This window comes from Neopsephotus bourkii, unplaced genomic scaffold (assembly GCF_033783945.1).
Source record: "Neopsephotus bourkii isolate Nb327-2 ecotype Australia unplaced genomic scaffold, CSIRO-AGI_Nbou_v1 NB_53, whole genome shotgun sequence".
In the NCBI taxonomy this organism is placed as follows: domain Eukaryota; kingdom Metazoa; phylum Chordata; class Aves; order Psittaciformes; family Psittacidae; genus Neopsephotus; species Neopsephotus bourkii.
Window position 1 is genome coordinate 11867552 of NW_026900570.1, and position 14755 is coordinate 11882306.

At 47.2% G+C, this 14755-nt stretch overlaps 1 protein-coding gene across 1 annotated transcript; it reads left to right on the forward strand.

Annotated features, from left to right (window-relative positions):
- Positions 1-6932: 6932 nt before the first annotated feature.
- Positions 6933-14356, forward strand: LOC133210985 (patched domain-containing protein 3). The gene is made up of 4 exons (XM_061350951.1): positions 6933-7797; positions 8025-8146; positions 9758-9903; positions 12437-14356. The coding sequence occupies exons 1-4, from the start codon at positions 7063-7065 to the stop codon at positions 14035-14037; spliced, it is 2604 nt and encodes an 867-aa protein (XP_061206935.1). The 5' UTR covers positions 6933-7062; the 3' UTR covers positions 14038-14356.
- The last annotated feature ends 399 nt before the right edge of the window (positions 14357-14755 follow it).

The following is a 14755-nucleotide window of genomic DNA, read 5'->3' on the forward strand; positions in this document are numbered from 1 at the left end:
AAAGATAAGAGGAAGGGCTTCTACAGGTACGTAGCGAATAAATGACAGACTAGGGACAATGTAGGCCCCCTCTGGAAGCTATCAGGAGAACTGGCTACCCTGGATTTGGAGAAGGCTGAGGTTCTCAATGACTTCTTTACCTCGGTCTTCACTGGCAAAGGCTCTGATAACACCACCCAAGTCTTGGAAGGCAGACGCAGGGACTGAGAATGAAGACCTTAGGCCCACTGTAGGAGAGGATCTGGTTTGAGACCATCTTAAGAACCTGAACACACACAAGTCCATGGGACCTGATGAAATCCATCCATGAGTCCCAAAGAAGCTGGCGAATGAAGTTGCTAAGACACCATCCATCATATTTGAAAAATCATGGCAGTCAGGTGAAGTTCCCAACAACTGTAACAAGGGAAATATAACCCCCATTCTCAAGAAGGGGAAAATGGATGACCCAAGGAACTACAGACCAGTCAGTCTCACCTCTGTGCTTAGCAAAATCTTGGAGCAGATTCTCCTGGAAGACATGCTAAGGCACATGAAAAAAAACCAAGGTGCTTGGTGACAGCCAGCATGGCTTCACTAAGGGGAAATCCTGCCTGACCAATTTGGTGGCCTTCTATGATAGTGATATGGAACGGATGGACAGGGGAAGAGCAGCTGATGTCATCTACCTGGACTTGTGCAAAGCATTTGGCACTGTCCCACATGACATCTTTCTCTCTAAATTAGACAGACATCAATTTCATAGGTGGACCACTCAGTGGATAGAGAACTGGATGGATGGCCGCAAGCAGAGTTGTGGTCAATGGCTTAATGTCCGGCTGGAGACCAGTAACAAGTGTTGCCCTTTAGGAATTGGTGTTGGGACCAGTCTTGTTCAACATTTTTGTCACTGACGTGGACAGCTGATGACACCAAGCTGTGTGGTTCGGTTGATACGCTGGAGGGAAGGAATGCCATCCAGAGGGACCTTGACACGCTTGTGAAGTGGGCTGATGCCAACCTCACAAAGTTTAACCATGCCAAGTGCAAGGTCCTACACCTGGGTCGGAGCAATCCCAGGCACAGCTACAGGCTGGGCAGAGAAGAGATTCAGAGCAGCCCTGCGGAGAAGGACTTGGGGGTGTTGGTTGATGAGAAAATGAACATGAGCTGGCTTCAGTGTGCACTCGCAGCCCAGAAAGCCAACCATATCCTGGGCTGCATCAAAAGGAGCGTGACCAGCAGGTCGAAGGAGCTGATCCTGCCCCTCTACTCTGCTCTCATGAGACCTCACTTGGAATATTGCATACAGTTCTGATGTCCTCAGCATAAAAAGGTCATGGAACTGTTGGAACAAGTCCAGAGAAGAGCCACGATGATAATCAGGGGACTGGGGCACCTCCCGTATGAAGACAGGCTGAGAAAGCTGGAGCTGTTCACCCTGGAGAAGGCTGCATGGAGACCTCATAGCAGGCTTCCAGTATCTGAAGGGGGCCTATAAGGATGCTGGGGAGGGACTCTGCGTCAGGGACTATTGTGGTAGGACAAGGGGTAACAGGGTAAAACTTCAACAGGGGAAGTTTAGATTGGATATAAGGAGGAAACTCTTTACTCTGAGGGTGATGAGGCATTGGAATGGGTTGTCCAAGGAAGCTGTTAATGCTCCATCCCTGGCGGTGTTCAAGGCCAGGCTGGACAGAGCCTTGGGTGACATGGTTTACTGTGACGTATCCCTGCCCATGACAGGGGGGATTGAAACTAGGTGATCTTAAGGTCCTTTCCAAACCTAACTGTTCTATGACTCTATGATTCGATGATGAGACACCTCTCCCGCTCTCCAGAATATTTCAAAGATGATGGAGAGAGGGAGAGCAACCTCTGCCGGCTCCCTCAGCACCCATGGGTGCACCCAACCCGTCAATTCCTATGGATTTATGGGCGTTAAGTCTGTCTGATCTATCCCTAACCCAACTTTCTACCTATTTTGCTTCCCCCAGGGAGGATCCTGAGTACCACCATCTCATGATCACTACAGTCAAGGCTGCCCCCAACCTTTACATCTTCAACCAGTCTTTCCTGCTTAGAAGTACAAGGTCCAGCAACACCCCCATCCTCGTTGGCTTCTCCACCACTTGTATCACAAAGTTGTCTTCAGCCATCTGCAGGAACTTCCTGGGCTCTCTGTGCTGGGCCGTGCTATCCCTCCAACAGACATCTGTGTGGTTCAAGTCCCCCAGGGTAACCAGGGCCTGTGACTGTGAGGCCATTTCCAGCTGCCCATGGAAGGCCTCATCAACCTGCTCCTCCTGGACAGCTGGCCCATAATGAACACCCACAGCAGTGTCCCCCCTATTAGCATGTCCCTTAATTCTCACCCATAGACTATCAAGTCGTTCATCTGTTCCTGGGTAGAGCTCAATGCATTCCAGTTGCTCTCCACCACAAGAGAGCAACTCCACCACTCATCTCCCTAAGCTGTCCTTTCTAAGCATACATGGCCAGCCAAGACAGCATTCCAGTCATGTGAGCTATCCCACCATGACTCAATAACTGAAGTGAGAACATGGCCCTGTGACCGCACATAGATTTCCAGTTCATCCTGTTTATTTCCCATTCTATGCACCTTTGTATACAAGCACTTAAGAGAGGTAATTTCACAGTCAGGTTCCCTAGAAAGTGTGTAAGAGGATTAACCAGAACCATAAACACTCTCAATGTGGTTAGCCCTTCATTCCTTGTATTGAGAGGTAGTCAAGGAACATCTCTCACTGCACTGGTTGGCAAGATCTACTCCCCAGTAGGAAGCACTGGCATGAGTATTGCCCCTCTGGACCCCAACACCTGAGTCCTTCATTTTAAAGCCTGTTCACCAAATTGGCCAGCCTGTGCCCAAAGATTCTCTTGCCCCTTCTAGACAGATGGATCCCATCCCTCCATGTCAGTCTACAATCATTGAAGCACAAACCACTGTCATAAAAGCCAAAACCTTCTTGACAGCTCCAGCCATGAAGCAAGTCACTGATCTGCCCTATGGGTCTGCTTCTGGCTGTCCCCACTTCACTAACAGGTAGGATAGACAAGAAGATGATTTGGGCACCAGTGTTTTTCACCTGCCTTGCTATAGGGCTCTATCGTCTTCATTGATCCTACCTATTTTTTGGCTTTCTGAGTCATTTGTACCCACATAAAAAAGTAACATCGGGTTGTAGTCCATGCTCTTTACAAGTCGGGGAACCCTCTGAGCAACATCACAGATCCTGAGCCTGGTCAGCAGCAGACCTCTTGCAACTCCCTATCAGGCCAGCGGATGGGCACATCAGTGCCCTTCAACAGTGATTTGTCCATTATGATCCCTCAGTGTTTCTTCTTACGGTAACCACCATGCACTGCTGGTGCAGGCTCTTCTTGAGGGCCTTGCTTGTGCATATCTAAAGCCTTCAAAGCATCATACCTGTTATAGGTCTGGATGTTGGAGGGCGGGCATTGAGTCAGAGCCCTGTTTTGGGGGGTCACTAGGGTCCAAGGTGCCTGAGACTCAGCAGTGTCCTCTGTAGGTACATGGTTGAGAAGCCATGTATCTCTCTCTATTTCAGCCCCCCTATACTGTGCAGCCTATCCACTGTCTCTTGTTGTTCTGCCAACTGCCACAACAGGTCCTCAACTTGTGCATATTTTGTGCAGGTACTATCTTTACCTCCAGAAGAGTTATCTGGGCATCCATCACAGGGTACCCCTGTACTGATATCTCTTTCCTTACCACTTGTGTCTGAGTGGAAACATCAGACTTCTCCAGACACGGTTTTGGCTCTGAGTCAAGTGCTCACCACTATGACAGAACTTAGAGCACTTAGTACTTCCCTGAGATACTGTGTAGCCTGCATAGACCTCCTGACACGAACCGCTGCACTATGCTCCTGGTCACCATGCTCCTTACAGCCTTTCAATCTCCTGTGAAAGCTCATGGCTGACTGGGTGCCAAGCACTGCCAGGACTGGCCAGGGCTGCAGGCTGCTCTTTGGTGTTCCTGGGCTCAGAAGCCCGCAAGCAGGGATGAGCTGAGCTCAAACCCCGGGTTCACTGCAGTCACTGCCACTGCTACCTCACTGAGAGCATCCAAACAGTAATTTGCCAGAATCTCACTTTTAAACTTCCAGAGAATGCAATGAGGAGGGATGTTGGACCTTCATCCAAACATACAGGAAAGCTTGACTTGATGGAAGTCCTGTAGTCCAGTTCCTGGCCCTGCTCCAAGGAGTATTTCAGATTTAATTCTATTAGAAGTCAATATAAAATGCAAGAATAGGCCAGGGAACAAGGACAAGAAACCAGATTCTTGGACAGAAGACTGGAACATACCTCATGCTTGAAGGTCACTCTGAATTGAGACTTGGTGGAGCCACCCCCACCTCTCAGAGTTAACGGCACTCACCAGTGCCAACAATACTGGGTACCCTGATCAGACAGCTCCTTCCACCGGGCTATTTTGAAAGCCTAAGAGAGCTGGGGTTGTTCAGCCTGGAGAACAGAAGACTCTGGGAAGATCTTATTGCGGCCTCTCAGTTCTTAGAAGAGCTTAGATGCTGGCTTCTTAGAAGTTGGCCAACTTAGAAGTTGGCTCTTCCAACCCAAACTATTCTATGATTCTATGATTCTGTGATTCTATTTCCTACCTCCCCATCAGCTTATCCTAGAAGTTGTCTTGCTGCCTGTCTAGGGGAATAGGTGTGTGTCTGTAGTTTATTCCCAGACACAGGTCTACTTTTCTCTGGAGTTATCTCCAGTAAGAGAGGTGACCTTTTCCAGCTGGGTAACTCTTTGACAAGAACTCAAGTGTCTACATAACACCAAAAAGCCTACCCCCTTTTTTACTGAGGACAGATCCCACCTATGTGAAGAGCTGTTACTTGTGCTGGTTTGTTAATTTTTCCATAGTTAGTATGGGGTGATGTTTTGAATTTGTACTGAAAACAGTGTTGATAACACAGGGATGTTTTCATTACTGGTGAGTCACACTTATACAGGGTCAAAGCCTTTTCCACTCCTCACACCACCAGCAAGGAGGCTGGGGGTGCACAAGAAGCTGGGAGGGGACACAGCAGGGACAGCTGACCCCAACTGACCAAAGGGATATCCCATACCATACAACACCATGCTCAACATATAAAGCTGTGAGAAGAAGGAATGTGGGGGATGTTTGGAGTGCTGGTGTTTGTCTTCCCAAGTAACAATTGCGAGCGACAGAGCCTTGCTTTCCTGGAGATGTCCTGCCCATGGAAGTGGTGAATGAATTCTTTGTTTCACCTGCATGTGCAGCTTTTACTTTGCTATTAAACTGTCTTTATCTTAACCCATGAGTTTTCCCACTTCAACTTTTCTCATTCTCTCCCCATCCCACTGAGGGTGGAGTGAGCGATCAGCTGTGCAGTACTTAGTTGTTGTCTGGGGTTAAACCACAACTTTGCCCTAACATGATATAAATCTATTCGAGGAAAATGAGAACAGTGTGTGGGAGACACTAACAGTCTGGGGTCAGATCCATTAAAAACTTAGATTTCAACAAGGTAGGAGGAGCACTGGGAAACAGCTTCTCAGTATCTCTCTCCAACAGAGAAATTCAGAACCGATGTACCTGTCTCAGAACACCTGCACATGGAAAAGAGAATCACCAGGATCCAGCCTGTGCTAAACGCTGGGACAATGGGAGATGTGTAACACTGCTCAGAGCCTGCCTCCGTAGAATAAGGGAGAAGTAACACCTACAACTTTTCTTTGGGAGTACTAGGAGGAGTTGCAAAGAGAGAAGGAGAGCAGGACAGAGTTGCTTCTTTCAAAGGAGAGCTAGAAGTGCCTGCCTGTGAGGCATGAGCTAATTGGCTGGGCACCTCTCCACAAGCATCACATCCGAGCTCAATGTTCTCCTTGGCCAGAGGGCACTCAGATCACTGTCACTTACCAGTGTTGAGATCACAGAGGCGCAGGGTATTTTCTGGCTTGTGGAAGATGCTATCCTTGTTACTGCACAAAGCTCTGGCGTACTGCAGAGATTTTTGTGGCTTGTCCATTGCAACCACTAAACCTCATTTCAAAGTCTTTCGTATCTTCAGCTCTCACTTTCCCGCTCCGTAAACTTGTTTACCAAGAGAGAAAACACAGCAAGACATACATCACTACTTTCTATGTTTTGATCCCAGGCAGAATAATCTTTAGTGACAACTCCCTTAAAATGTATTTATTGCCTTTCTCAGAAATTAAATGGTCCTTGGTAGCTACAGATGACATGCAAAACTGAACTCTCTGTTACCTCACAAGACAATTCTAATTAAAACTCACAGAAGGTGTCCAAGGTGTTGCCATTGAGAGTGTTCAAGGGCAGGCTGCATGGGGTTTGGGGCAGCCTGATGTAAAGTTATGTGGAAAGGGGCTGCTCCCCCATTGGAAGGGTTTGATTAGACAACATTTAAAGGTCACTTTCAACCCCCCAAATTATATGATTCTATGAAGTAGTGGCTGCAGCAGATTCGGGGAAAACAGTAAAGAAAGGGGCTTTGAGCAATCTGGTCTAACAGAAGGTGTCCCTGCCTGTAACAAGGGGTGGAACTACCTGATTTTTAAGGTTCCTTTCAACCCAAACCATCCCATGGTTCTCTGACTCAACTATATTAAGTTTGGAGGATGAAGTCACGGTGCAGGGCCGTGCACAGCAGCTCGGTACCTGCAGCCTGCCCCACAGGAGAGAGCCTGCGTGGCAGCGGAACCGGGCTCCGGCCAGCGCTCCGAACGATGGGCGCTGTACCGGTACCGAGCCCACCGCGGGGCATGCCCTTTGGAGACCCGAGCCCTGGCCTCGGCGCGGATGGGGGAGCATCGTATCCCCGCCTGCCCGCCCCGGGGAGGCGACGGCGTACCCTGTGAGTCAGAGAGGGGACGGCCCCGGCCGCGCCGCTGTAAAACGTTCATTGCCCCCGCGGCCCCGTCGGGCAGAAGGCGGCTCTGCAACGGCGCTGCAGGACACCTCGCCGCAGGAGACAGCAGCGGGGGGCCCCGGCCGGAGGCGAGCCGGCAACCCGAGCTCCCGCCTGGTCCATGGCGGGGCCGCAGCATCCCGGGGAGGGCTGCTCCTACCGCAACACCAACTGCTTGGAGCGGCCGCTGAGGCGGCTCTTCGATAGGCTGGGGAGCGGCGTGGCTGCCTGCCCCTGGCCCTTCGTGCTGGTGCCGCTGCTGCTGTCGGGCGGGCTGGGCTCCGGCTTCCTCTTCTTACAGCAGCGGCAGGCAAACGACATCGAGGGGCAGTTCACACCAACCGGGGGGCCCGCCAAGGCTGAGCGCGATTTCGTGCGGCAGCACTTCCCCACGAACGACTTGGAGCGCTTCTCCATCCAGCAGCTGCCCACCGAGGGTGCCTACGCCTCTCTCATCGCTGTGGCGGTGGACGACAGCTCGGTGCTGGCCGCGACGGAGCGGCACGATGTGCAGAAGCTGGACAAGGCGATGCGCGACCGCGGCTACGAGCAAGTCTGCGCCCGCAGCGACGGCGTCTGCCTCAGCCCCAGCCCGCTGCTGCCGATGCTGGGCGACGCGGAGGCGGCCGCCCTGGGGGAGCTCACCTTCCCCGGGAGCGACCCGTTCTTCCTGGGCACCGCGCTGGGCGGCGTGCGGACGGACCCCAGAGGGCGGGTGCTGTCGGCGCGGGCGCTGAAGCTGGTGTATTACCTGCGGGAGGACGGCCCCGAGGCGGCGAAGAGCAGGAGGTGGCTGGAAGACTTCTTGCAGGACGCCCCGTCGGACCTGGCGGCCATGAACTTCACCTCCATTCAGGTAGCAAAGGGGAGGGTGCAGGCGTGAGGGGACCGCCGAGATCAGAAGTGCCCCAGCAGCCCCACCGTCGGAAAGGAAAGGAGAGGGTGGAGGGAAGAGCGAGGATGGCGTGAAGGTTGCAAGAGCCTGAGCACCAGCACGATGTTTAGTGTTGCCTGTGCATGTGTGTATACACCAAGAAAAAGAGTAGAAGTGCTTCATCATTTCTTTCCTTCTTGTTTTAACAGGTGACTTACTTCACCTCGCTGTCCAGACAACTGGAGTTTGAGGGAAACACCAAGAGTGTGATCCCACTCATCTCCATAACTTATTTGTTGACAATAACTTTTTCAGTTGTCTCCTGCCTAAGGTAAAATACCTTTTAAGCTAAGGATATTCCAATGTCTCACCACGCCTCATAGTGAAGAATTTTTTTCCCAATGTCTAATGTAAATCTCTCTTCTTTCAGGTTAAACCCATTCCCCCCTTGTACTGTCACTACATGCCCTTGTAAAAAGCCCTTCTCCCATTTGTCTGTTCTCTGAAGCTATCAGTCATTTCTGTAGTCCCCACCTCATAAGAATCCTTTTCGTAGTAATGGTTTTGGAACTATTTAAACTGAACCCCCTATACTTTACCTTTTGAAGAGACCTGAGGTGCTGCAGCTTTGGCACTGAAAAACACTGTGCCAAAGTAAACAGTTAGAATTATGACCAGGTTCTACTTTACCCTGTGCGGGGGGGGGGGTACAACAGCATGATCTGGACATCTTGGCAGCTGCAGAATCTGCACAAGTACTTCTGTTGGATAAAACTTAACAACTCAACTTAGTATGTGGAGACATTCACCAAATAGATGCAGAAAAGTTGCAATCTGGGGGGAGGGAAGAAATAAGTCGTGCTGTTCCTAAGGTTGTTCTGCTACTTTCATAGCTTCTATCCTCATCCTGCTCACAAGGGTCAGTTAAAAAGGGGAAGGACACAGGGGAGGGGGAGGAGGAAGTATGCCATGTTAAGATCTGTTTGCACACTTTTTCTGCCACCTGCTCAGTTAGAGTACAGCTGAATGAGCACAAGCTTCATAGATCACTGCAAGTCTGGGTACAGCTTTAGGTATTCTGCTTGCTAGGAGAGTCTGAGCCTTTACCTGCTCCCCACAGAGAACTCAGCTTGCCCCTTCTTTGTGCTGGTGGAGGGTGAACCATTGCACATTTGACAACGCTACAGCTGTGCCTGAGAAAGAAAGTACTCAGAAGGTGGGCTTATTGGTTTAGTGCTTGCATCAAGCATCATGCCCTTAGGTTGTATGATTTCTGGATATCAACTGCCTCACACACGGCCATTTATGAGCATAGACAGAGTAAGGGTGGTTTCACCAACACACACTTCTTGCCTTGAATGTGAGTCTCTTACAGCTCAGAAATGGTACATTTCTGGAGAACATTACTGACCAGGCAAGAAGTAACCCTTTACCCCCTCAGTGTGGTGCGAAGTTTCCCACGGGGAGCATTTATTGAGGAATCCTTGAGCCAGTTCTTGGGAGCGTCTTAGCAAATGGCTGTCTGAAAAGAAAGATTCTCTACGCAGCACTTACTGCCTGGGAGATGTTTCTTTACTACAGTGATGCCACACCAAGAACCCATGCAAAAGGACACAGCTTCTAAAACTTCTCATTTTTTCGGGTCACCCTAAATCTGACCTCTTAACAGCAAGAGCTCACATATCTTCCTTTGCCAGCTCTCTTGTTATTGATGCAAAGACTGGTACACATCTTTACACTTACATACGTAACTGGCCAGCATTAATAATGTATTTAGCATCTCCTGCATGAGTTAATCTTATCCAATGCTCACACCTCCCAGAAGCTTTTATCAAGAGTTCTCTGCACATAAAGGTTATCACTGATACCTGTGCACTTGTAATGCAAACAACTTGGTGAAATATTTGACATGTAACTAATATATTCTTTAAACTATTTTCAGACTGAGCTGTATAAGAAATAATGTCTGGCTTGCATGCTTTGGAGTGATTTCTGCCGGTTTAGCTGTATTAAGCAGCTTTGGATTGCTGCTCTTCTGTGGAGTGCCGTTTGTGATCACAGTAGCAAACGCACCATTTCTTATTCTAGGTAAGCAGAAAAAGTGAGTCGCATTCAGATATCAAGACTAAAGCAGAGTTAAAACAACCTGGCGGTATGGTTCTTACTTCATGTGAGCATCAGGTCGTATGCAGCTCCATCCTGCAGTGAGGGGAGGAGACGCTCAGCTCCTGCAGGCAAGGGCGCTGCTTAGTTCAGCATACCCACTCTGGGACTGCAGCTGGGCTACGGCAGAAGGGCAGCTCTTCCCCAGAACCGATGCCTGCCCTAGTCCTACTGCTACGGCATGAAAGCTATAAACGAGGGGTTGGTAAGGTTAGCACTTCTGGAATTGCTCTAGTATCCCTGGTAATTTAGCCATGATGAGTAGTTACTTATTTAGTTAGTGCTAATACGTGAGGTGAGCTCAACCAGGTTCTGTCACTGCCGTTTTCTGTAGGTGTACTATAACCATTTCACAGAATCATAGAACAGTTAGGGTTGGAAAGGACCTTAAGATCACCAAGTTCCAACCCCCCTGACATGGGCAGGGACACCACGCACTCCCCAATACATATGCCATATTTACATATCTCATTAGCTCTGGATAAGTTTGTCTACTCCAAACCAGTTTGTTGTAATACCATTCTATGAGACTGCTCTATTTGTCAGAAATTTAAGCAGGTGCAGAGGTCTTCCCCAAACCATTCACCTCCTGGCCACCTCTTTTTGCAGTTCAGTGAGAACTCCCTAATTCTGTACTGTTACTCAGCTTCAGGATGGCTGAACAGCAGCACCATGAACATGTGGCCAACATGCAGCTCATGTTACACTAGAACTGACTTAACCCATACCTGTATTATGAAGTGAATACGGGGAATAAGTTACCATGAGTCTTTGTATCCCATTTTTAGAGTGTAGTCTTTGGTGGGATAAACTTGGGCCCTGAATATGGCTTAAGCAATGAGCAGGACTTTGTAATTTTATATAAGAAAACCATTTTGTTTTGTTAAGATGTGACATTTCCTCTGCGATATAATGACCATGTACTTAACAGTCTCATTTAGCTATACAGCTGAAGTGATGCACCATTCATGCCATCAGCTCCCCCCCAAAAAATGCAAGGAAGTACCATCACATCATGTTTGCAGACTGCTTCACAGCCAGTGCTGAACTTTCCAAATAACATTAGATAATGTTGCTGCAAATAAATTACTGCTTTTAAAATCCTTAACTGGTCTCCTATATGATAAAGGCATATGATATTTTCTTGGTCTTGGTCTCATGCAGAGGAAAGCACACGAAACTCCTGGGATGATAGAGGCTCTGCATCATACTAGATGTCTAATGCAAATGCTCCTTGGGACGACGCATTTATTTCCTGCATAAATCAAATGCATTTTGTATTTGCTTTTGTTTGCTTACCAATTACAGAAGATATACACTTCAGAAAGACCCTTTGTATACTTGGGAAAGGGCTTACGCGAGTCTCTTCGGATCTTTGTAACTAACATGCAGACTTTTCCTTGCATTAAAGCAAACAAATTATCAGTACTTTAGATGAATTGCTTTGAAGCCTGCCTGCTTTCTGGAAGCAGCCTGCTTGCTGCCATCCAGCTGTACCTTTAGATGTGCTGCCTAATTCATCTTTGCATATCTACTGGCAATTGCCTGTTCAGGCAGCAGATAGTGACTTCATTCTTTTATGCTTAGCTATATAATCTATGCTTGCTCCTCTGTTCACATGGTCTCGCTTTCCTTTTTTGTGTGATTAATTTTCAGGGAATACAAGAGCCCTTGATAGAGCAACATTGGCTAAATGTCGAGAGGTCTATGATTAAAATCTCAATTGTTAGCAGGGCTGAGAGAAGCACATTGGCTCTTCCTTTCTGAGCTGCAGCTGACTTACTCCTGTGTCTTAGCAAAAACTCTAGCCCAGGATCCATTCTTCCAGGCAGGATTTCCCAGGACTCTGTAGGTAATATATGTGAGCACAACAATATAAATGTGAAGATAAATGAATAACAAATAATGAATAAATGTTCAAAGATAAACTGGAGAGAAGGCAAGTGGAGAGCAGAATGCATGAATAAACGAACCACTGGAAAACTGGGATCACTGTTCTTCCATATGGTAGCAACTGTCCTCCCTGTCTGCTGAAGGCAGAGCAAAACATTATCTAATTTGCTATGGTGATAAAAAAGATTCCAGAGGTAATGGGGGACACTTCCAGTGATGAGGATAGTTGAGCATCGGAATAAAGGATTCATTTAAATCTACATCACTGGACACCTGGGCAGCAGGTACAACACACATACCAGAGCTGGACTAGGTGTGCTCAGTCCTTCAGCAGAGTAGGGTGAAGGATCGACACACAACAGGCCACCAGGAGTTTCTGAAATGTAATAAATTCAGCTACACACAAAGGATTTTGCCCCCTACTTCAGCACTACAGCAATGTCAATAGCCTAGCTTTCTTTTCCAACATTTTATGCCGACTCAAAAGTGAGTATTTTGTACTTGTGTTGGGTGTTAGTGGAGGTTGCCATTTGCAATGCAGCGTTAATGTTTTCTGCTCTTGCAGGAGTTGGTGTTGATGACATGTTCATCATGATCGCTTCCTGGGAACAAAGTTTAAGAAAGAAAGACAAATCCGATGCTAAATCTCTGCTGGCTGAGACCTACTCAGAAGCAGCACTTTCTGTGACCATCACCACCCTCACAGATGTTTTGGCCTTCTTCATTGGCACCTGGACTGCTTTCCCATCTGTAAGATCATTTTGCCTCTATACAGGCACTGCCTTTGTCTTCTGCTATATATATACCATGACCTTCTTTGGGGCAATTACTGTATTAAATCATAAAAGGGAGCAAGGAAACCGTCACTGGCTAACTTGTATGCCTGTGGGAGTAGGTAAAGACCAGGCTGAGAAGTCCTGCCTGTACAGTGCTTGCTGTATAGGCAACTGCTCTGGGCAGTCATCTCAGCCAGAAAGTGAACATCCAATGAGCGTGTTCTTCACAAAGTATTATGGCCCTTTTTTAACAAATAAATGGATCAAGCCACTTGTGGTGTTGCTGTACGGAGTGTATTTGAGTGGCAGTATTTATGGATGTACTCAGATCAGGGAAGGTATCGATCTTCGAAACCTGGCAAATGATGACTCTTACGTTATTCCATACTATGATGACAATGACAAATACTTCTCAGCATATGGGCCCAGGGTCATGGTTGTTGTTACTGAAAGCGTAGATTACTGGAATGAGACTGTTCGTCTTAGCATTGAGAACTGCACACAGGATTTAGAGGGCATTTCCTACGTAGATAAGAATTTTTCACAGTCATGGCTAAGGGCATACACAGAATATGCCAAACAACAGTCACTAAATATAAATGATAAGGATATCTTCATTAGTAACTTACCTGAACTGTTCCAGTATGTTCAGACTTTTGAGTGGGACATTAACAAGACTCACGATAAAATAGAAGCTTCACGTTTCTTCATCCAGACGGTGAATGTGACCTCAGCCATTGATGAGAAGAATCTTGTAACTCAGTTGAGAGAGACAGCCGAGAAGTGCAGTATTCCATTAATAGTGTACCACCCAGCGTTCATCTACTATGATCAGTACCTGGTAATAGTGCAGAACACCATCCAGAATGTCGTCGTTGCTGCTGGGGCAATGCTTGTTGTCTCCCTTCTGCTTATTCCCAACCCATTGTGTTGCCTGTGGGTGACTTTTGCTATAGCTTCTGTTATAGTTGGTGTTGCTGGCTTCATGACGTTTTGGAAAGTCAATCTAGATTCCATATCCATGATCAATCTGGTCATTTGCATAGGGTTTTCAGTGGATTTTTCTGCTCATGTTTCCTATGCCTTCGTTGTGAGTAGAGAGTCATCAGCCAACAACAGGGCAATTGACGCTCTGTCCCTCCTAGGTTACCCAGTATTACAAGGTGCAGTTTCTACAATATTAGGAGTAGTTGTCCTGGCTGCAGCAAAAACCTACATCTTTAGGACATTTTTCAAGATCATGTTCCTTGTTATTTTGTTTGGGGCTCTTCATGGTCTTGTTTTTATTCCGGTGTTTTTAACCTTTTTTGGTAACTTCGGCAGATCACCCCACAATACCAGATCTAAAACAGAAGTGCCTAGGTATAGAGATAATGAAGATTGTCCGTGATTAAGCTAAACGTGAAATATTTATATTAATTCTATGTAAACAGATCATTTGTAAATGGAAAATATGTATATTTATTATGTGTAGAATAAAATGCAGTGACTTTCAGAGAAGGGAAGAAATGGAGAAAATGAAGGACAGAAAAATAAAAACACCAGGGAAGCAACGGCTTCAGAAAAGCCAGGCAAGAGAAACAGAATGAAAACACAGAGAATGGATTTGCGTTTCTCATTGTTGTGTGTGCTTGCCTAACACCTTAATGTTGCTAAATATACCTTTGTGACTTGTTTACTGAATGTGTTAAAATTATTATAAACACTGATCACTGCATCAGCTTCATGGATTATGTTATAGGTTTGTCAGGAAACACACACAGGGGGGAAATAACAACTCCCACAGGTTTGCATTTCCTGCCTGGTTACCTTGGTGCTGTAACTCAGACCAGCACTGAGCCTGGAGACAATTTCCCCCCAAGAGGGGAGATTCAGACATGGAGGTTTTACAGCAAGATTACAAGAGGTCAGAACTGCCTTGGACTGCAATGACTTGTAAGCTTTCAGAAGATAAAGCCCCCTTCATAGGCTTCTAATGCAGCACGAGAAACCCTAAGGGATGAAAAACTGACACATTTTCTATTCAAATACTTCTTTTCTCAGCGTCCTGTTTTCTAACTAAAGACATGTAGCTTTAAGAAGCTCGTGTGTCACTGCTGTTGGCTGCA